The sequence below is a fragment of the Cyprinus carpio genome, chromosome A20 (genome assembly GCF_018340385.1).
Source record: "Cyprinus carpio isolate SPL01 chromosome A20, ASM1834038v1, whole genome shotgun sequence".
Lineage (NCBI taxonomy): Eukaryota > Metazoa > Chordata > Actinopteri > Cypriniformes > Cyprinidae > Cyprinus > Cyprinus carpio.
In genome coordinates, this window is record NC_056591.1 from 13,153,439 (window position 1) to 13,173,774 (window position 20,336).

The window sequence follows — 20,336 nt, forward strand, 5'->3', positions numbered from 1 at the left end:
TGTGGGAGAACAACCTGTTGATTAATTAAAATAGCATCATCAAGAAATCTTGCTAAGAAATTAGCAGTGAGCAAAATAAAAGACATGGTTTTAACTTGTACGTCTTCTTGGTACAGTAGAACTGACACTTTACTGTACCTAAAATTATGATTGTATGTTATGTATGTATGCAATAGGGTTTTCATAGCTCATAAATTGGATGGATAAGTCAACTGCTACTTTGAATGGATGTAACTGAAGAGGTTGAATGAGAGGAATAAGGAGAGATGCCCCGCTCTTAAAAATAAAGTTTTATTTTTAATTTTTGTTACCATCAATGGTTTCATGAATGGTTTCTTTAACCTTCATGTAACCTTTCCATTCCACAAAAGGTGCTTTACAGTAGAAAAGATTTTTTAGATTATTAACATGTTCTTCACACTAAGAAAATAATGGTTCTTTTAAGAACTGTTCACTGAAAGGTTTTCTGGGGAACCCCAAGTGGTTCTTCATTGCATTGTTGTGAAATCACACTTTTGAAATCATTATTTTTAAGAGTACAGCTCACTCTGCTTTCTAACAGTGCTCTGCACAGGCTGCATTAGAGGAACATGACAAGACCTTCACTCAGCTGATCCACAACATTGAGAAAACCCACTCTGAGGTAGCAGAGCTGTGCAGAGCTGAGCAGAGCTCAAGAAAAGCTGGAATATAGTCGAGTCGTGCGTTGTGCTAATTTGGTTAAATACTTACAGAGAAATCAAACAGAATACCACTGAAAGAGATACCTCTTCATAATATTCTGAATTACATAATTCTATGAATTACGTATAGGCTCATATTCTTAATTGAAGGGATTGTTGAAATATGATACACCATAAATTAAGATTTAATGATTTTACTCACTTAACCTATATGAATAATGACGTTTGAAATATCATTGTTGGAAATATTATGCAGTATTATGCAATACATTAATGAATTCTTGATGAATTCTAATAATTATTCAATTAAATAATAAAAACACAAATAACAACATGCTGGCCTTTTGTGCTAATTCTAGAGGTGTTCTTCACCCACAGGTCTCAGTTTAACCTCTCAATTTGAAATGAAAATGCAAATCTAAAATCTGAATTACTGTAACCACAAATTGTCCATTAACAAAATTAGACCTATATATAAATGAATAATGCATACATCACTGATATCCAAAATAAATAAAATAAATGTAAATTAGAGTTCCAAAAGGGTGCAGTGATAATGTGAATTACTGTGAATCATAGATACCAATAAAGAACCTTTATTTTTAGAGTGATACAATGTCACAAATCTGTAAACAATGTTTGATACAACAGTTGGCTTATTTTTGTGATTGTAATTCTCTTTTGTGAGTGCAAGTGGGTGTGAATGTGTCAGTGTGGTTGTATCTCATGGATTCTCCTCTCAGTCTCCCTCTACTGCTCATTTTTTCTCCACACTCTGACATCACTGGAGTTTCCCCTGGTCTTGCGGTTTAAAAAGAATGAAGAACCAGCTTTTCTGCAGAACGCTGACAGACCAACCAAGCAAAACACTGAAGTGATAAACTGCGCTGAGGAGACTTTACTAGACTATTTGAAAGTGTTCTGGCACGCTGCAGTTTCTTATATTTGGACATAGTTTAACTAACAGACACAATGATGATGGATCTTGAGAGTCTGCCCTTACCACAGGAGATGGTGTCGAGGAGGAACGCCAGCTCCTCAAAGTCAGGAGTCTGGCGGGTGTGTGGGGTCCTGCTGGCTGTGGCACTGTGTGCTGCCACTGCTGTCTGCTTCACGCTCAACAGGGTGACTATCCTGACCCATACACATCATGCATGTCATTCTTAATATGCCATTTTAGGCACATATTTGTGCATTATTGTGTACTTAATGTTACATTTCTTGTTCATTCTTGTTTCAGAACAATCAGGAAGGTGGAAATGGTGAGTTCAGTCCCTCAGTTTCATATCCCCTTTTTCCCATTAACATCAGATAATGTGATTTTCTGTTAAAATAACTTGTGTAATATGATTTAGTTTGTGTTTTTCCCCATCAGAGCAAAGGCTCACATTAAGAGACAATCTTTCAAAAGAAAATGTCACTTCCAAGGTTGCCATCCATTTATCAGGTAAGCTTGAATCAAAAGTGGTAAATGAGCCGTAAAACAAACATTAAACATGGCCTCACCTCAGAATGCATTAAAAGTCTAAGCAGCTTTGCACTGCATAATGCATCTTAAATATATTGTAAGAGTCACTTTTAGAGCTGACTGTATGAAGTCAAAAAAAATACTGGACTATAAACTTTAATCATTTGGTTATGTATCCAAAAATGTAGGATAAACAAATATGTGTCAGATTTCTCTCCTATAGAAGTACTTTTAAAAGAAGTACATTTTTAAAATTGGTCTGTTTTTGTTAGTCGAAGGCCAAAGTTACTGTATAGCAGTAAAAAAATTCATCTGTCAATTAGAAATGAATCAGTTATACACACCAATATGGTAGGTTGCATGACATGCAATCCTTGAAAATTATACAAACTATACAAATTAAGAGAAAATATGACCCTGATCACAGTAGATACACTTTCACTAACAGTGAAGTTAAACATAGTGTTGATGTTTTGTATGGCTCCTGCCAAAACAATGAAATATTGAAATGTATAGAGGACATTAAAATTAATTTTAAGAACATTTGTGATTATTTTGTTAACATTAATGTATTAAGTATCAATGTAATGTGTCCGTAATTGAATGGACAACTATTTTTTTTTTTTACAGCATGCATTAATCTAGGTTAGTGTTACTGTATACATAGCCTATAGGGCATTATTGTTTATTATTAATTCATGTTTGTTCATAATATATGAATTGATGTTAAATTAGGCAACGTCAAATGTAAAAAAAAAAAAATATATATTTGCATTATCTACTCGCATATTTATGAATTGCAATCACCAAGACCATAAAATAAGCCATTATGGCACAGTTTATTAAGGTTGTCACTTGATGTCCAAAGTAAAATCTGCATCCTGTAGCAAAAACCTTTTGAGAAGCACCGACTTAGGCCATGTTTTTGTTGTATTCTCTTTTAGGTGCATATGACCCTAACGTGTCTAAGAACAACCTAGATTGGAAACTGAACCAGGATGGGGCTTTTGTTTCAGGTGGCTTGAAATTAGTGGACAGAGAGATCATCATTCCTAACGACGGCATTTACTTCATCTACAGCCAGGTGTCTTTCCACATCAGCTGCAAGAATGACATGACTGAGGACCAGGAAGTCATGCATGTGAGCCATGCAGTGCTCCACTACTCTGATTTCTTCGGCAGCTACAAGCCGCTTTTCAGCGCAGTCCGCTCCGCCTGTGTGCGTTCTAACACTGAAGATCTGTGGTACGACACCATTTACCTCGGTGCGGCCTTCAGCCTGCGAGCTGGAGACAGACTGCGCACCGAAACCACCACAGAACTCCTGCCCCACGTCGAAACCGATAACGGAAAGACTTTCTTTGGGGTGTTTGCTTTATGATATGCACTCTAAAAATGCGTAAAAATAGGACACAATCCACTGTACCTATTTTTACAGGTGTTTTACCTGTATTTTGCACTGCATTGCGTTGTGTTTTAGACTTGTATGTAAAATGTACGGATAATATCCATATAAATGGATAATTCACTAATGACATAACTCTATTTTATTGTGGCAGTGCTTAATACTCTGCAGTCTTAATACTCTGGTTCCTGTTAGCTCTTACTTTTCAGAAACTCCAACTTCCTGTTTCATTTCTTTGCATGGTACGTCTCTGTATTTTTTTCTGTGTAAGCAATATTTGTATAGTTCGCTCACTGACTCTGCTCCTCCACAGTGTTTCTTGTTTAAAGCCTGTTTCATATATTCAACTGCAGGACTGTCTTGTTGCGGTGGTTGTCAGATATTCTTTGAATAAAGCAACAAATGAGTAAATAAAAAACATCAAATTTTAATGATTTAGACACATTAAGATGATAGGAACTGCAGCAGCACTTAGTCATCATTTCTGTTGCTTAAGTTCAAATGACACAATATTCTAGAAACAGAACTAAATGGACTATGATGTAGTGTATTTTGATAATAATAAAAAAAATCAACTCTGCAAACACTGAACAAAAATAAATCATGTGAGTTGAATCAAGTTAACATTTAAAACCTGTATTTTAAAAATGTATTATTATAAGAATGCGCACAATGCTTAATTTTTGTCCTGTCCTTCCCTTTTCTGTTTTAACACTAATCATCATCACCCCACTTTAAACCCACAAATGTGTTAAAGTTGTGCACATGCTTTGACACTGTCAGCCTCGAAATTTTTTGTCATAATAGATCAGTGCTGCATCTGAGTGCTGTCTATGATTGATAGTCAGTGGCCACAAAACCATTTCTGCAGCCAAATCATAGTCACAATAGTTTTTGTTAGTTTTTTTTTTTTTATATATATAGAAGACAGCTGGAGATACGATGGAGATTAATAAACTTTAATTACACTTTAGCTAGTTAAACTTTACTTATTATATTTAGTTATATTTGTGTGAAAAGTCATGAAAGAAGCTAAACACAAGAAAACAGGAGCACATTCAGTAGTTATTGTGTATAAATATATTTTTTAATTTTTTCTTTTTAAAGTTAATTTTTTTCAGTAATTCAAATCAAATTGTGAAACTCGTGTATTAAATAAATTCATTGCACACAGACTGAAGTAGTTTAAGTCTTTGGTTCTTTTAAATGTGATGTTCTCATTTTCCTCTTAAAAATACCCCATAGATTCTCTGTGGGGTTCAGGTCTGGTGAGTTTGCAGGCCAGTAAAGCACACCAACACCATGGTCATTTAACCAACTTTTGGTGCTTTTAGCAGTGTGGGCAGGTGCCAAATCCTGCTGGAAAATGAAATCAGCATCTTCAAAAAGCTGGTCAGCAGAAGGAAGCATGAAGTGATCAAAAATTTCTTGGTAAATGGGTGCAGTGACTCTGGTTTTCAAAAAACACAATGGACCAACACCAGCAGATGACATTGCACCCCAAATCATCACAGACTGTGGAAACTTAACACTGGACTTCAAGCAACTTGGGCTATGAGCTTCTCCACCCTTCCTCCAGACTCATGGACCTTGGTTTCCAAATGAAATACAAAACTTGCTCTCATCGAAATGAGGACTTTGGACCACTGGATAACAGTCCAGTTCTTCTTCTCCTTAGCCCAGGTAAGACGCCTCTGAGGTTGTCTGTGGTTCAGGAGTGGCTTAACAAGAGGAATACGTCTCCTTCAGCCAAATTCCTTGACACGTCTGTGTGTGGTGGCTCTTGATGCCTTGACCCCAGCCTCAGAATCGATTTTGCTTGACAATCCTCATAAGGCTGCGGTTCTCTCGGTTGGTTGTGCATCTTTTTCTTCCACGCTTTTTCCTTCCACTCAACTTTCTGTTAACATGCTTGGATACAGCACTCTATTCAGATTTACTGTACATGTATATATTCAGAATTATAACTATTCAGATTAACATTTATATATTCAGACTTATAACTATATATTCATATTTGCTTTTATATATTCACAATTTATATTTATATATTCAGAGTTATAACTATATTCAGATTTACTTCTATTCATATATATATATATATATATGAATAGAATATATATATCTATATATATGTATGTATCTATATATAGATATCTATATCTATCTATCTATATATATATATATATATATATATATATATATATATATATATATATAATATATATATATGTATGTATATAGATATAGATATAGATATATATGAAAAGTTCAGATGAAAGTGTTATCTGAAATTTTCATCTAAAATTAGCATTTTATTCAGGCTCCTATGTTGAGGTAGAGTCATTTTACTTTAATGGCAATGTATGGGTCCTTTTCTATGCAATTAAAGTGAAATAACTGAACATAAATATAGAAGCCTGATTAAAATGCTCATTTTAGATGAAAATTTCATACGGCCCTTAAGGTGGCGGAGGAGACTAAAGCACTGCAAATAAAAATACAAAAAAAAAACAGCTGCATCTTCAGCAATTTGACAACACACATCATATACATTAACATAATAGGCTACTCATTAAATCCTGTCTAACGTGTTTAACTACTTTTGTGAAACTCATTTGAAACTCACTTCTGTCCAAACCTCAAACTGTTATGCTAGTGCAGACAGAACGTAGTATGCTACTAGTATCTGTAAGGTTCACTCTGTCCATGGAATCATAAAAGAATATTTTTCCCCCACAGGACAAGGTTGAGAAGATGGAGAGAACAACCACACAGAAAATCCAGGAGAAACAGAAAATGATAAAGGAGCTGAAACTGGTTGTGAAAACGTTGAAGGTGAGAGATGATCATTTTCTTTTGATTTAAGAAAACTCATTTTAGTGCACTATAGTTCAAAAGTTTGGCGTCAGTAAGATTTTTTTTTAAAGAAATATTTTAAAAGATATTTTTAATTCAACAAAGATGCATTCAATTTAAAAAGTGGAATTAATTTTTTTATTTTGCAAAGTTTTTTTTTGTATTAACAAGTGGCAGTACATTTATAATGTAAAATGTAGGCTATCATATTTCCACAAAACCATTAAACAGCACTACTGTTTTCAACATTGATAATAATAGGAAATATTTCTTGAGCACCATGAATGATTTCTGAAGGTTCATGTGACACTGAAGACTGATGAACACTGATGTGATACAGTAATGGCTGCTGAAAATTCATCTTTGCCAAAACAGGATTAGATTACATTTTAAAACACATTAAAATAGGAAATAGTCATTTTAAATCATATGAATTTTTCACAATATTACTGTTTTTACTGTATTTTAATCAAATAAATGCAGCCTTGAGGAGCATAACAGACACACTGACCCGAAACTTCTGAACAGTATGTATTTTGTCTAATCATAGTGTTTGTTGGAGAATTAAAGGCATAAGAAATGAAAATTCACCCTTTACACTTTACCTCACGTCATTCTAAACCTGATGTAACATAAAGGATGATATATATATTATTTGCCGGTTGCTCTAAAATCTAAGTTTGGCTGATCCAGTTTAAACTGGACTACCGGTTTCTCTGTGTGCCCTCACAGCACTCTGCTCAGACAACAGGGGAGCACAATGAGAAGATCTTCACTGAGCTCATCCTCTCTATTATGAATAGACAGCATGAGGTGACACAGCTGATCATAGATCAGGAGAGGACTGAAGTGAGTCGAGCTGACGTACTCCTAGAGCAGCTGGAGCAGGAGATCGCTGATCTCCAGAGGAGAGACACAGAGCCGGATCAATATCCACACACACAGAAACATTTGCATTTCAAGGTAAAACCACAGGTTGCCTGAAGCATTTCCTCTAGTGTAGTGCAAAACATGCTTGGTATGCTTGGAATTTTGTTATGCACATTATAAATGCAGCAAAGCAACCTAAATTTTCATACTTTATTTTTTTTTTAATATTTTCTCTCAATATAAACTTTTCAGAATCCCTCTGCTTCTTCTGAATCTGAGTCATCATCCAGTATGACTGTTAGTCATATTCAGTTTGATGGCCTAAGGAAATCTCTCTCTGATCTAAAACAACATTTTGAAGATTTTTGTCAGGAGGAGATCAGTAAAATCATCTCTGTTGGTAAGAGACTCCATCCTGCTTTAAATCGTTAGAGAAATTTTCACTCTCAAAAGTTGTTTTCTTGTTACTTCTTATCATAAGTAACCAGTAAATTAACATATATTTTATTTTATTTTACACTACATATATAGCAAGCAAAATCTATGCAGTATTAAACTTCACCTGCCATGGTACTTGATCTCTATTTCTTTATAGTGGCAAGAATTCAGATTTTACCATTAACCAGGAATCACTTTAAACAGAGTAAGTCAAATAAATAAATAAATAAATAAGACCTGTACCTTTTTATATGTATGTGAAACTTATCATATAGTATGGCTAGTGCACTAATTTTATACTATTTTTGAATTGATTACTCAGCCATAACTGACCATAACAATCACGTCATTTATAAATCGTTTTCCTTAGATTTTTGCAGCTTTACTCTTGATCCCAACACAGCGAGCGAAGACCTCATCCTCTCTGAGAACAACAGACAGATGACTTACCCTGAGCATTGTGGGAGATATAAGTTCCCCTGCAAGGTGTTTTGTAAGGAGAGTGTGTTAGGACGCTGCTATTGGGAGGTGGAGTGGAGCGGGAGATGTGTGCACATATCAGTCTCATATAAAGAAATGAGAGACAGAGGAACGGGATTAATCGGTATGTTTGGAAACAACAACATGTCTTGGAGCCTGCAATGTTTTCCCAAGCCTGTTTTCTGGCATAAGAGCATAAAAACGGAGATCTCAAGCCCTCTGTCCTCTAGGGTGGGTGTGTATGTGGATTACAAAGCAGGAACTCTGTCTTTCTACAGTGTCTCTGATACAGTGACCCTTTTACACCGTGTCCAGACCACATTCACTCAACCCCTTTATCCTGGGTTTTGGTTCAGTGCATCAGGTTCTGGAGATCTGCTCAATCTAGACAACTCTGGGTCAAACACCAGTGTGTTCTCCTCAGTGAAACTGTGTGATCCATAAAAAAGTATTGTGATCCCCTTATCTAAAAGCAGCTTTAATCATATATAAACATTATCATATATAAACAACATACAATAATATTATCACAAAAAAAAAATAAATAATAAAAACTGTATAAGTAGTATGGTTGGAATTATTATATTTTGTAGAATAAAAAAAATTGATGAAAACATTTTGAAATTTTTAATTTCTTTCTGTTGAACATAATTGTTTGTTCTTTATATTTATATTTAATATATATATATATATATATCGATATATATATATATATATATATATATATATATATATATATATTTTTACTTGTTAGGATTGTCTTGTTTTATTGCTTGTTTTATTGTTTAATTGTTGTTTTTTTGTTTTATTGATTGTCTTGTTTTATTATATATATATATATATATATATATATATATATATATATATATATATATATATATATATATTAATTGTCGTTTTATTGATTGTCTTGTTTTATTATATATTTTTGTTTGTTTTTTATTAATAAAAATATTTCACAAGTTAAAGCGCAAGATGTGAAATCAAGTAACTATTCATATTCATCTGACAATGTGAAGCTTCCGGTAGTACTCCTAATATCCAGTAGGGGGCAAAAGAGTTCTCAGTAACGACGCTACGTCAACTCAAATGAGAATGAACGAAGTTACGACATGACGCGCACGTTTTGTTTACATCTAGCGCGAAAAAAATGGCCTCTACATGGGAAATACGTTTAACGGTGGTTTATTTAAGCGTCTTGTGTGTCCTGGCCAATGCACAATCGAAACAAATAACCACGGTGGGTGACATTTAATACATTTTGAGGTAGTTTATTGTCTTTCTGGTGCATTCACGTGTAACAGTACAAAGGCTTATCAGATAGCATAGATATCTGCCAAGTTAATAGACATTTGGTTTTTAAAGATGCTTACATCATGGTTTGACACATTCAAGAAAATCGTCGCTTTAACATTCGCAGCTAGTTTTCCAAAAGCAGTGTCCATTCGCTTTGAAAACTTCAGCACATGACTGTCAAGTCTGGATCCTGTAAACAAACGCGTTTGTCATTATGTAAGTCGTGTGGTTTGTTTTCACAGGAAACACTCGTGTTAAATGTGACAGCGGTTAGTGAAACTAACCAGACTAAGTACAGTGTACAGGTAAGACAATCACTCGTCGAATAATTTACACGAGTATTTTTTGGGGAATAAGTGCATCACATCCGTATTATGTTTTGTGAAGGACTGATAATTTAAAATGATTTCTCATCCCTTCTTTCAGATTAATTTAAATATAGGTATTTTGGACAATGAAACATTCATTAATGGAGCATCTCTCAAGCCTTCAGGAGTCACAAGGATGATATGCCCCGCTCTGTTGTGTATGAGTCGTTGTCTTCCTTCTTTTTTACATTTATTTATTTATTAACTTCTTGTCAAGAGAAACGGAGATGAACTAACAATGAAAAATACTTACTAATCTGTTAATGTTAATTTCCACATTTGCTAATGCATAATGTTACGATCAAAAAGTTGTATCTGTTAATAATAATGAACTTGTATTTTTAATAATTAATGTTAACAACGATTAATAAGTACTGCAGTAAGTGTATAGGTCATTGTTAGTAAATGTTAGTTAATGCATTAACTAACCTTAAAAAAATGGTTCACACAAAAATTAAAAATTGCAGAAAATGTACTTAACCTCAGGCCGTCCAAGATGCAGATGAGTTTGTTTCTTCATGGAAACAGATTTTGGGGAAATGTAGCATTACATCTTGTTCATCAGTAGATCCTCTGCAGTGAATGGGTGCTATCAGAATGAGTGTCTGAACAGATGATAAAAACATCACAATAATCCACACGACTCCAGTCCACCAGTTTGTAGTTTATCAGCTTGTGAGGCAAAAATCTGCATGTTTATAATTCATCAAGACATCATTTTTAACTTCAAACCATTGCTTCCAGCTTAAATAGGAGTCCTGTATCCGTAATATTGCTTTCTTTTCTTGATGGATTGGAGTTGTGTGGACTATTTGTGGATTATTGTGATGTTTTTATCAGCTGTTTGAACTCTGACACCATTGGTGAGCATTGATGATCCAGTGGTGCGCAAATGATGTAATGCTAAATTTCTACAAAACTGTTCTGATGAAGAAATAAACTCTATATCTGGGATGGCTTGGGGGTGAGTAAATACAATTTTTTGGGTGAACTATACCTGTAAGTAACAGGAATTTGTTGTAAAATGTTAATTTGTTCTTTGCGTTTGCAGTGGATGGTTCTAATGTGAGCTCTAGTAATCCAGCGGATGGGTTGGTCAGCAGTGAGCTGAGGCTGATGGTGAATCAGTCATATGTTCAGAGTGATGCTGGAGAGCAGCTTCTGTTACTCGTCCTGAGTCAGGAGATAATCCAGCTGGCAGATGAGAAGGTTTTAATCATTACCCTACAAATTATGACTGACAACTGAATTCTTTTTTTATATCTGTTATGTCCATTATAGAGTAATTCAGTCTTAAACATGGAATGGCAGCTTTATGCTTTGAAAAGGATCCAAACTCTAGATAGAGGCTGTGCATGTGAATGTGATCTGGTGCTTGATGTTGTACGTTTTGTAGGTCCAGCAGCCAGACGCATGTGAGGTGGAGATCCTGTGGAACCAGAGCTCTGAGGAGATCACACAGGTGACCAATATTTACCCTTCAACAAGAAGCAAGCTCTCAGCCATCCCACGAGAGAGTGACATCTTGGTGACTAATGTGTCCATTCATAATACAGGTAGATTTGTGGAGTGAAATGCCTAGTTTGTAATTTCCAAAAAATGAATGTGATGCTTAAACTGAAAGGATTTTTATGAATAGTTTTCTGTCTTCACAGTTGAAGACCAAGTGCTTAACACCACCAGCCACTATCTACTCAAACATGCAGAGACCACTCAGGAGGAGATTGCCGCACCGGGGAAACTCCCTGAAACTCCCTTGCGAATGGACCCTGAAACCCTGTATGAGTCTAGAGAGGAAGAGGAAAGGACTTCAGATTCCTTGCTGCTTGGGCCTCCTCTAAGTGGGTCCATGACCTCCTACAGTGTAAGTGACTATATACTGCCACTGTTAACTCTTGGGCCATATTAAATGTATTATGTTATTTTTATGTGTGTGTATGTGTGTGTGTGTGTATATATATATATATATGTGTGTATATATATATATATATATGTGTGTATATATATATATATATGTGTGTATATATATATATATATATATATATATATATATATATATATATATATGTATATATATATATATGTGTGTATATATGTATATATATATATATGTGTATATATGTATATATGTGTATATGTGTATATATGTATATATATGTATATATGTGTATATATGTATATATATATATATATATATATCTATATATATATATATGTGTATATATATATATATATATATATATATATATATATATATATATATATATATATATAATTAAATGTATTATGTTATTTTTATGTGTGTGTATGTGTGTGTATATATATATATATGACTATATTACAGTTTTAACTGTATTTTTTCTCAAATAAATTCAGATTTGGTGTGTATTACAATTTTTCAAACCAGTCACTCTGGTCACACTTAATTTGTCACGTTCTGTTTCTCAATAGTGTCCTGTTCCTCATGTAATGTTATTGTGTGTGGGCAGGTGGCATGTCAGTGGGTCGAGAGGCTGAGAGATAAACTGAGGCGCTTCTGGTCTGATTCTGTCCCGCTCTTCTTCTTGATCATGTGGGTGGTGGTGGTTGGTGTTGCAGGATCAGCTGTCATCATTAAGATCCTGGATCTTCTGTTCCCATCCTGTGAACACAGGTACAGCCTGCACCGACCTGTTACTGGCCTTCTCAACAGGCCCTGTATCAAATGCATGGCATTTGGTACTGTTGACTTAAACACAGCTGGATTGGCATAGTTTGCTGAATAACATGTCTAAATAATATTAATACGTTTCTTTTCTGTGTTTTTTAGGGGAGTCTTTCATCTGAATCCAGAGACTCTGATGCCAGATGATGAAAAACAGAGGCTAATAGATAACATGGATGGAGAAACGACAGAAAAAAGCATTTTGATAGAAAAGTAATGGATACGTTCTCATCAGTTTGGTTATGTGGCTTTATTTGGTCGTTAATACCAATGATTTCAATGTAGCACTTTAAAAGAAAAAAAATATTCCCCAACATTTCCCAATGATCCACATATGCGTCTGTTTAACAGCATAATGAGCAAATTTACTATTTGTATTTTTCACTACATTGTGAGGTGGAACGGTTAAGGTGCACAAATTTAAATAAGCAGTCCCTGAAATGTCCCTGCATTTTCCCCACTGAAGTGGATGTTTTATGCTAATTGATATTGACTGTTGTATGGAAATGAAATCGTATCATTACAGACAACTAAAGGGTATAACACTAAAAAAAATGGACAAATAATCCATTAAAGTTAATGTAAAGCTCCATCAAAAATTTTAACATCTGATTTTCAAATGTCCATTTTATTTAAATGGATTATTTCTTATTTCTCACAGGGGGTCTTATTAAATAGCCTGTAAGAAACTTGTTTAATGTTAATATTCATGTTGCTTCAGATATTGCCTGTTACGTTAAGCATGCAACCCAGCAATACATTTCAACTTCGACCTGCCTTAGATAAATGAAATGAATACTTGTACACTTTGTCCTGAGCAATCTGTCAAAGTATTCCCCATTACATTACAACATTTCAAGCATTATACTTGAACGTTTTAAACATTTCAACATTTCATTGTAGCTCTGTCACTGGCCGTTAATGAAATCAGTTGTTATTCTGATGCATGTTATGACTTGTTTTTCTTCAGTTTGTTACATGAGTAAATCCTGCAAAAATGAGTTCGTCTCAGTGAGTTTTTCCAATTTAAAAATATTTATTCAACAAAATATATAATTTTACACACTGATCATGGCAATGGAATGTCACTAATGAAAAGAAACCAGAATCTGGTTCTATAGTGTTTATAAAAGTCAAGTGCTAGACACACCTTTAAGATACTCATGGTTTTATCACTATTAAGATAATTGTCCAACGCTAGAAACTTTGGCCTTTAGATCAACCACAGTGGCACAGGTGCAGTAAACCTATTAGCTTGCATAGCTGTTCACCTCAAGTAGCATTTGGAGACAACAGAGAATAGGTTTAGCTGGTTTTTGGTTATTGGCAGTGATATTACCAGACAAAACATGCAGCCCATTCCTGTGTCCACAACCTCAGTATGATAGTCTGTACACACTCCAGTAAGGCAACACATGGGGCTGTTTGTTATAAGAGCACCAAAACTAGTTTATCAGTCTCCAGCATTCTGGATTTACTGGATAATTAGTGCAGCCCTTACAAATTCATTTTAATGTGAGTGAACTTTAGCTCAGAAGAAAGCTTAACCTGTATTCAGCTTCTGTAGATGTAAAACCAATTCTATTACGATGAATCCGTACACTCATACATACCTCATGTAAGGCAAGACTTGTCACCCTTTGAATTCAGTCTGGTTCAGGGTGGAAATGCTCTGAGATTTAGTGAAACTGGCACTCAGTCTTTCAAAGTGCTAATGACTACTATGAGGAGGAACAATCAAGGTTCTTTGGGATCATCAGCAGGAGCCAAACTCCGCTATCCACTTTTCATATTTTTCTAGGTCAGCAGCAGATACAGACTTGGACACTTTCGTCAGTGCCATCTCAAAGTCCTCCATTGTAGTGGGCATGTGCATCTCTTCTTTTGACAAGTTTCGTATCTCCTCAGGGGTCAAACCCTCAATCCGCCTTCTCATTGCCATTAGGGATGCATCTCTGCAATTATTCAAAAACAACAAATCACTTCTAGAATTGTGGCACTTTAAACACTGAAAATAATTTCAGGTTCCACACAAGGGGCTGCACCTGCAAACGTTGGTGATGTCAGCACCAGAGTATCCCTCCATCTGCTCAGCGATCTTGTCCATGTTGACATCATTGGCCAGCTCCAGCTCCTTCAGGCTGATCTTGAGTAACTCCACTCTTCCTTTAGCTACATTAATACAAATTATGATTTTAAATACTTCCATTATGTTGTATCTGGGGAGCTGGGGTGTATTAAGCTGATGGTGCTTAATACGGTATGATGGGTGATGGATTCTGGGTAATTCTGAATACCTGATGGCAGTGGGATGTAAATTCTCTTCTCTAGTCGGCGTCTCAGAGCTTCATCGATGTCCCATGGGAAGTTAGTGGCTGCCAGAACCATGACCATTTTTGAAGGGTCATTTTCAGACGTCCCACCAACACCTGGAAAATAAACAAGATGTGACTTAGTGATTTTTTTTTTTTTTTAAACAGGAAAATAATTTTAAGGTTGTAAAAATTAATCACATTGTGAAAACAAAACCAATTTCAGCAGTAAAGCAACTCTAAAGAAGATAAGTGTCACACAGCTCAATTGAGTTCAAAGTTAATCAATTATGAAAAATTCAAATAAGCAGCTCTACAGAAGGAAATAGTATTTATTCAATTTAGATCGGTTTGATGTTGATTCAATTCAGTTCAATAACAGTGTCAGTGTTGCAAAGTTAGTTTCATTATCAGCTCAATTCAAATTTTCTTCCCATCCAATAGTGTCTGTGCAGTTAAATTGATAATATTACTGAATTTTAATAACGTTTAAAGCCATAGCTACAGTTTGTATGAAGCAGTACCATCCATCTGGACGAGTAGTTCGGCTTTGACACGTCTGCTGGCTTCATGTTCTTCTGAGTTTCCTCTACGGCTACATATGGAGTCTATCTCATCAATGAAGATGGTGGTGGGGGCATAAAAGCGTGCCTGTATAAACATGCAAACACACATAAATGTATGTATGGTAATAATACATTTTACAAATATTAATGAGGGGTAAAGCAGGAAGTGATTTTACCATTTCAAACAGCAGCCGCATAAGTTTTTCAGACTCTCCTCTGTATTTGGAGGTGAGGGTGGAGGAGGACACATTAAAGAAGGTGGTTCGGCACTCAGTGGCGACAGCTTTGGCCAGCAAAGTCTTTCCTGTGCCTGGCGGCCCCACCATCAACACTCCCTAAAATCATATGTGAGCTGAGTTATTGTGTAAATGAGAAGTATAGAATACAATGCAGTGAAGATCACCCTGAAAGTGCAACACAATGAAAGTATATTTTACATTGCTGTTAAATAATACTGTCCCAAACAGCAATTACAACAGCGTTCAAAAGTTTTTTTTAATTTTTATTTAGCAAAGACACATTAAACTGATCAAAAGTGCCAGTTAAGACATTTTTAATGTTGCAAAAGATTTCCAAAAGATTTCTATTTCAGAGAAATGTTGTTCTTTTGAAATGTCAGTTTCTCAAAGAATCATGAGAACATGTATTCACCCCCCCCCCCAAAAAAAAACCCGTAAACATTTTTATTTCTTGCTTTGTATGGTTTCGTGCTTTGCCATTAATGACATAAATTATATTTAAAAATATATTAAAATAGAAAACTGTTACTTTAAATTGTAATATTGCAAAATATTGCTGTTTTTACTGTGTTTCTGATTAAATAAAAGGAGCACAAGAGATTTGCATGCAAGGAATCTTACTGTGAACGAGTCACCACTGATATCTGAAAGATTAGGGATGGGGCTTTTTAAAATCCATATAAGCATATGTGATTTTCTCTTGTTCATACCTTCCATGGGCGTCTTATTCCTTTAAAGAACTCAGGCATCCACATGGGCAGAACCACGGCTTCCTTCAAAAGCTTCTTGGCCTCCTCAAGGTCAGCAATGTCATCCCTATATAAAAAATTAAAAACTATTATCTATTTTTCTAAAAAGCTGATATTTGAAAAAATAAACGAGAAACGAAAACACTTTTTAGAGGAAAGTGGGATGACAGCACCATGTGACATTGGGGTTTTGGGAGATGATGTCTCTCTCCAGAGTTTCAATCAGATCTTTGTCCTCTCCTCCTCTGTCAAACCTCTTCACCTCCGTCTCCACACTCTCTGCTTTGTTCTACAGAGGGCAGAGAGTTTTGTCAAATCTTTTTTTTTTTTTTTATTATTTCTTTGCCAAAAGGTTCTGACAGGCTTCTCAAATGGCTTTGCAAAAATGGTACAAATTTAACTTCAGATTGATAAGACTTCAACCAAATGACCTGCAAATACATTAAAGGATTACTCCACCGCCAAATGACAATTTTGTCATTAATCACTTACCCCCAAGTCGTTCCAAACACGTAAAATCTTTGTTCATCTTCAGAACACAATTTAAGATATTTTGGACGAAAACCGTGAGGCTTGAGACTGTCCCATAGACTGCCAAGTAAGTAACACTGTCAAGGTCCAGGAAAGTATGAAAAGCATCGTCAGAATACTCCATCTGCCATCAGTTATTCAGCTGTAACGGTATGAAGCAACGAGAATACTTTTTGTACACAGAGAAAACAAAAATAATGACTTTATTCAACAATTCCTCTCCTCTGTGTCTCTCCAAATCAGCATACAAAAAGTATTCTCGTCGCTTCATAACGTTACAGTTGAATCACTGATGGCAGATGGAGTATTCTGACGATGCTTTTCATACTTTTCTGGACCTTGACACTGTTATTTATTTGGCAGTCTATGGGACAGTCTCAAGCCTCCAGATTTTCATCCAAAATATCTTAAATTGTATTCCAAAGACGAACAAACCTTTTACGGGTTTGGAACAACATGGGGGTAAGTGATTAATGACAAAATTTTCATTTTGTGGTGGAGTATCCCTTTAAGTTCTGTTATTTCAATCTCTGGACAAAAACCAAAGTGCTTATAGTCAAGAGTTCAAAGGAAACACTTGCAAGTTTTTTTCTTTCTGAACTGTTTGCTTTGATGTAAGAAACCAGTATCACAGGTTTATAATGTTAATAGAGCGAAAGGTATCTGATGCTTTGAGTAAATATTATGACTGCAAGCACTTTATGACACAGTAGGCCTTGTTCAAACAGCAGACAGAAATAGGAGATGGATCCACCTGTTCTTTCTTACCCTATCATCTTTTGGCTTGGATGGGTTTTCTTTCTTTTCTTTGCCTTTCTGAGGTTTTCCCTTGTCACCGTTGGCAACGCGAGGTGAGGGTCGTGGTTGGTTGCGGGGGCCAGCACTCAATCGGTTCCCGTGGCCTTTGCTTTCTTTATGCGGGCCGGAGGGTTTCCGCACTACACACGGAGACGGCCTGTTCACAGACACACAGACACATACATGTATACTACATCACACACCCTGTGTGACTGTGCTGACTCTGAAGGGGCCCTTTACAATAACTCAGAACAAGCAGTAAAAGAATTAAATAAATCAGAGAAAATCAAACCCTTCATATAACAACAATCTGTGTGGTTTTTACAATGAAAAGCAAAAAAATTAGAGAAAAAAAGAATAGCGACATACAAAAAATCTTATCCTACAATCTATACAAAAGTTTTATTTAAATTTTGCCAAATGGAATGAACTGTCCTTAATTAACATAGCTGTAATAAGATGTAATTGCTCATTCAAGTGTTACTTCATAATCAGATTATGGTTTATATAACAGGCTCAAAAGACCTTTATTGGCCTCAAGGGAGGAATGAAAGAGAATGAAGGGCTGAGAAACGGTGGGATGCCATTCAGATCACAATCTAATTCACATGACAGGAGTGCTGATGGGGGCTTTAAAACTCAACAACAGCTACTGAAGACAGGATTCACACACAGTGAGGCCAATGAATTTCCATGACTCTCCAGCTGCTTGAAATACTGGATAAGGATTCTTAAAACTCTTTTATTTCTTATACAAAAGGAGATTTTCATGCAAGTGAAAATTGTAATAACATGTAAAATTTAATCTACTTTACAAATGTTACTTTACAAAATAATAATAATAATAATAATAATAATAATAATAATCCTGACCAATTTCTTGCTAATTAAATGAGCATAACTATAAAATGTATATTCAGTATGGAATTTTTCATTATATTTCCAATACTTTTAAAATGTTATTATTATTAATGTCCAATCATTTTTTTCAGGAAATAAAACTTGTAAAAACAAATCATGTTTCTCAACTTTCTCATGATCTTTTAAGATTTCCTGACATGACCATAGGAAATGAAGTGAAAAGTGAAAAATGTCAATGTTAATGACAAAACCCAAATAGTCCCGTATAATAATAATAATAATAATAATAATAAATAAATAAATAAATAAATAAATAAAAAGGTAGATGTCTGCACACTGATAATAAGACTGCAGAAATTTTTATCATAACCAAGTGCAAAGTTTCAACTAGTTTTGTCTTCATTACACACAATTCATCAATAGCCTTATGATTTAGAATAAAACCAGACATGAACATGTACCTGTGCTCCATGTGAACAGGCATAATGTCATTCTCCAGGCCAAAGCTGCTGGGTTTGGATGGGGTCGACTCCAGCTGGAAGCTCTCAAGTGTTGCCATGATCTCCTGAACTTGCTTAGTTTCCTCATTTATCTCCTGCCAGACCTGGATGAGACAACATGAACACGCACAGGCCTGTCACAACAACCGAATAACATTAAATAGTCTGAATCGTACTATCAGGGAGTGTGAAGAGCATCCAGCGAGGAACTCTAACCTGCTGCCACTTCTGCTGTAGAGAGGAGTCTCTGACTGCGTAGAGGTATTTTCTGATCTGCTCCAGGACCCCCTGATAACAGACCACCGCAGAGCTGTAGTTCCCCAGCAGCGCGTACTCTCTGGCCAGCTTCACATTCTCATTGATCTCCGCCAAACTCATTCTGCAGGAGTTCAGATATGAGAGGCAGCTGAAGACGTCTGGAAAGATGTTTAGTGACATTCACATTCTCATTGATCTCCGTAGTGTTAGTTATTAAAGATTATATGAACCACATTTAAACATGGGGGGAAAAAATTCAACGATGCAACGACTTCCAGACAGTAACGGTATCCAAAGACAGATGCACCAACGTATCGGGGATTAATCAGGAAAATATAAAGCATTAAACATTATGAACTTACGTCAAAACAAACATTTCAACTGTACATTATAGCAGTGTGTGTATTTATCGAGTTGAAATGTAACGTTACAAACCTGTGAAGTGATCAGTCTCTGAAGTCTGTAAAACTATCCTGAAAGATGTTAGTAAAGGAAAGGCTCAGCATTCAGCAGGTATTACGGATCAAAACTCGTGTGTGTGCTGCTCTGGACGAGGATCATATTTGAAATAATTTAGGATCCACACAAACTTATAAGTTCACTTCAGTACTAGTTCTCTTCTTTGGGAAGGGCACTTAAGATTGTGAAGGCGGAAGCAAAAGTAAAAATTGCTCGCGTCGCTGCGTTTCAACATAAAAGTCAATAGCGCGAGAATGTCTTTTCAAAATACAAGTGGACTATGGCGATACAAAATTCAGTTATATAAACTGAATTAACTAAATATATAAACAATACATATGCATGCACGAAAAATGTCTCATTAAAGAAAAATAATGCAATAAAACAACGTTGTGAACATGTAGCCAGCAAGGTTGTTCCAAAAATGGAACATGGCACTAATAATAAAAAATAAACCTTTTTACATCGTTGTTGAAAGGTTGCCTACATTGA

At 35.4% G+C, this 20,336-nt stretch overlaps 4 protein-coding genes across 5 annotated transcripts; 3 read left to right on the forward strand and 1 right to left on the reverse strand.

The window, feature by feature from the left end:
• Positions 1 to 1,503: 1,503 nt before the first annotated feature.
• On the forward strand, positions 1,504 to 3,976 carry LOC109112702 (tumor necrosis factor-like). Its single transcript, XM_042777682.1, has 4 exons — positions 1,504 to 1,808; positions 1,924 to 1,945; positions 2,059 to 2,130; positions 3,096 to 3,976. Exons 1-4 carry the CDS (start codon positions 1,656 to 1,658, stop codon positions 3,530 to 3,532), a joined length of 684 nt encoding a protein of 227 aa, XP_042633616.1. The 5' UTR covers positions 1,504 to 1,655; the 3' UTR covers positions 3,533 to 3,976.
• Positions 3,977 to 6,216: 2,240 nt separating this feature from the next.
• LOC109112974 (tripartite motif-containing protein 16-like) lies at positions 6,217 to 8,714 on the forward strand. Its single transcript, XM_042777681.1, has 5 exons — positions 6,217 to 6,394; positions 7,148 to 7,378; positions 7,538 to 7,685; positions 7,881 to 7,928; positions 8,094 to 8,714. Exons 1-5 carry the CDS (start codon positions 6,314 to 6,316, stop codon positions 8,645 to 8,647), a joined length of 1,062 nt encoding a protein of 353 aa, XP_042633615.1. The 5' UTR covers positions 6,217 to 6,313; the 3' UTR covers positions 8,648 to 8,714.
• Positions 8,715 to 9,282: 568 nt separating this feature from the next.
• Positions 9,283 to 13,572, forward strand: LOC109112698 (glycoprotein integral membrane protein 1-like). Its single transcript, XM_019125603.2, has 8 exons — positions 9,283 to 9,443; positions 9,742 to 9,804; positions 9,926 to 10,025; positions 10,919 to 11,076; positions 11,264 to 11,423; positions 11,523 to 11,731; positions 12,357 to 12,520; positions 12,677 to 13,572. Exons 1-8 carry the CDS (start codon positions 9,354 to 9,356, stop codon positions 12,786 to 12,788), a joined length of 1,056 nt encoding a protein of 351 aa, XP_018981148.2. The 5' UTR covers positions 9,283 to 9,353; the 3' UTR covers positions 12,789 to 13,572.
• LOC109112975 (katanin p60 ATPase-containing subunit A1-like) lies at positions 12,389 to 20,047 on the reverse strand. 2 transcript variants are annotated; one of them, XM_042777683.1, is made up of 11 exons: positions 19,821 to 20,047; positions 19,344 to 19,506; positions 19,089 to 19,231; positions 17,737 to 17,923; positions 16,611 to 16,726; positions 16,399 to 16,504; positions 15,626 to 15,784; positions 15,408 to 15,534; positions 14,869 to 15,000; positions 14,617 to 14,743; positions 12,389 to 14,526 (listed from the first exon to the last, which is right to left on the reverse strand). In XM_042777683.1, the coding sequence occupies exons 2-11, from the start codon at positions 19,503 to 19,505 to the stop codon at positions 14,328 to 14,330; spliced, it is 1,458 nt and encodes a 485-aa protein (XP_042633617.1). In that variant the 5' UTR covers position 19,506; positions 19,821 to 20,047; the 3' UTR covers positions 12,389 to 14,327. The 2 variants fall into 2 exon arrangements, with proteins under 2 accessions (XP_042633617.1, XP_042633618.1); XM_042777684.1 differs by having other exon boundaries at positions 19,344 to 19,543.
• Positions 20,048 to 20,336: the final 289 nt, after the last annotated feature.

Bases quoted from the DNA above. Each gene is read 5' to 3' on its own strand.
- LOC109112974 (XM_042777681.1), top strand. From the start codon at position 6,314: ATGGAGAGAACAACCACACAGAAAATCCAGGAGAAACAGAAAATGATA. The intron at 6,395-7,147 runs GTGAGAGATGAT...GTGCCCTCACAG, and splicing joins TGGTTGTGAAAACGTTGAAG to CACTCTGCTCAGACAACAGG. The intron at 7,379-7,537 runs GTAAAACCACAG...TAAACTTTTCAG, and splicing joins AGAAACATTTGCATTTCAAG to AATCCCTCTGCTTCTTCTGA.
- LOC109112698 (XM_019125603.2), top strand. From the start codon at position 9,354: ATGGCCTCTACATGGGAAATACGTTTAACGGTGGTTTATTTAAGCGTC. The intron at 10,026-10,918 runs GTATGAGTCGTT...TTGCGTTTGCAG, and splicing joins GATATGCCCCGCTCTGTTGT to TGGATGGTTCTAATGTGAGC. The intron at 12,521-12,676 runs GTACAGCCTGCA...TGTGTTTTTTAG, and splicing joins TTCCCATCCTGTGAACACAG to GGGAGTCTTTCATCTGAATC.
- LOC109112702 (XM_042777682.1), top strand. From the start codon at position 1,656: ATGATGATGGATCTTGAGAGTCTGCCCTTACCACAGGAGATGGTGTCG. The intron at 1,809-1,923 runs GTGACTATCCTG...TTCTTGTTTCAG, and splicing joins TCTGCTTCACGCTCAACAGG to AACAATCAGGAAGGTGGAAA. The intron at 2,131-3,095 runs GTAAGCTTGAAT...ATTCTCTTTTAG, and splicing joins GGTTGCCATCCATTTATCAG to GTGCATATGACCCTAACGTG.
- LOC109112975 (XM_042777683.1), bottom strand. From the start codon at position 19,505: ATGAGTTTGGCGGAGATCAATGAGAATGTGAAGCTGGCCAGAGAGTAC. The intron at 16,727-17,736 runs GTAAGAAAGAAC...TGCCCTCTGTAG, and splicing joins CCAAGCCAAAAGATGATAGG to AACAAAGCAGAGAGTGTGGA. The intron at 15,001-15,407 runs GTACTGCTTCAT...TTTATTTTCCAG, and splicing joins ACTACTCGTCCAGATGGATG to GTGTTGGTGGGACGTCTGAA.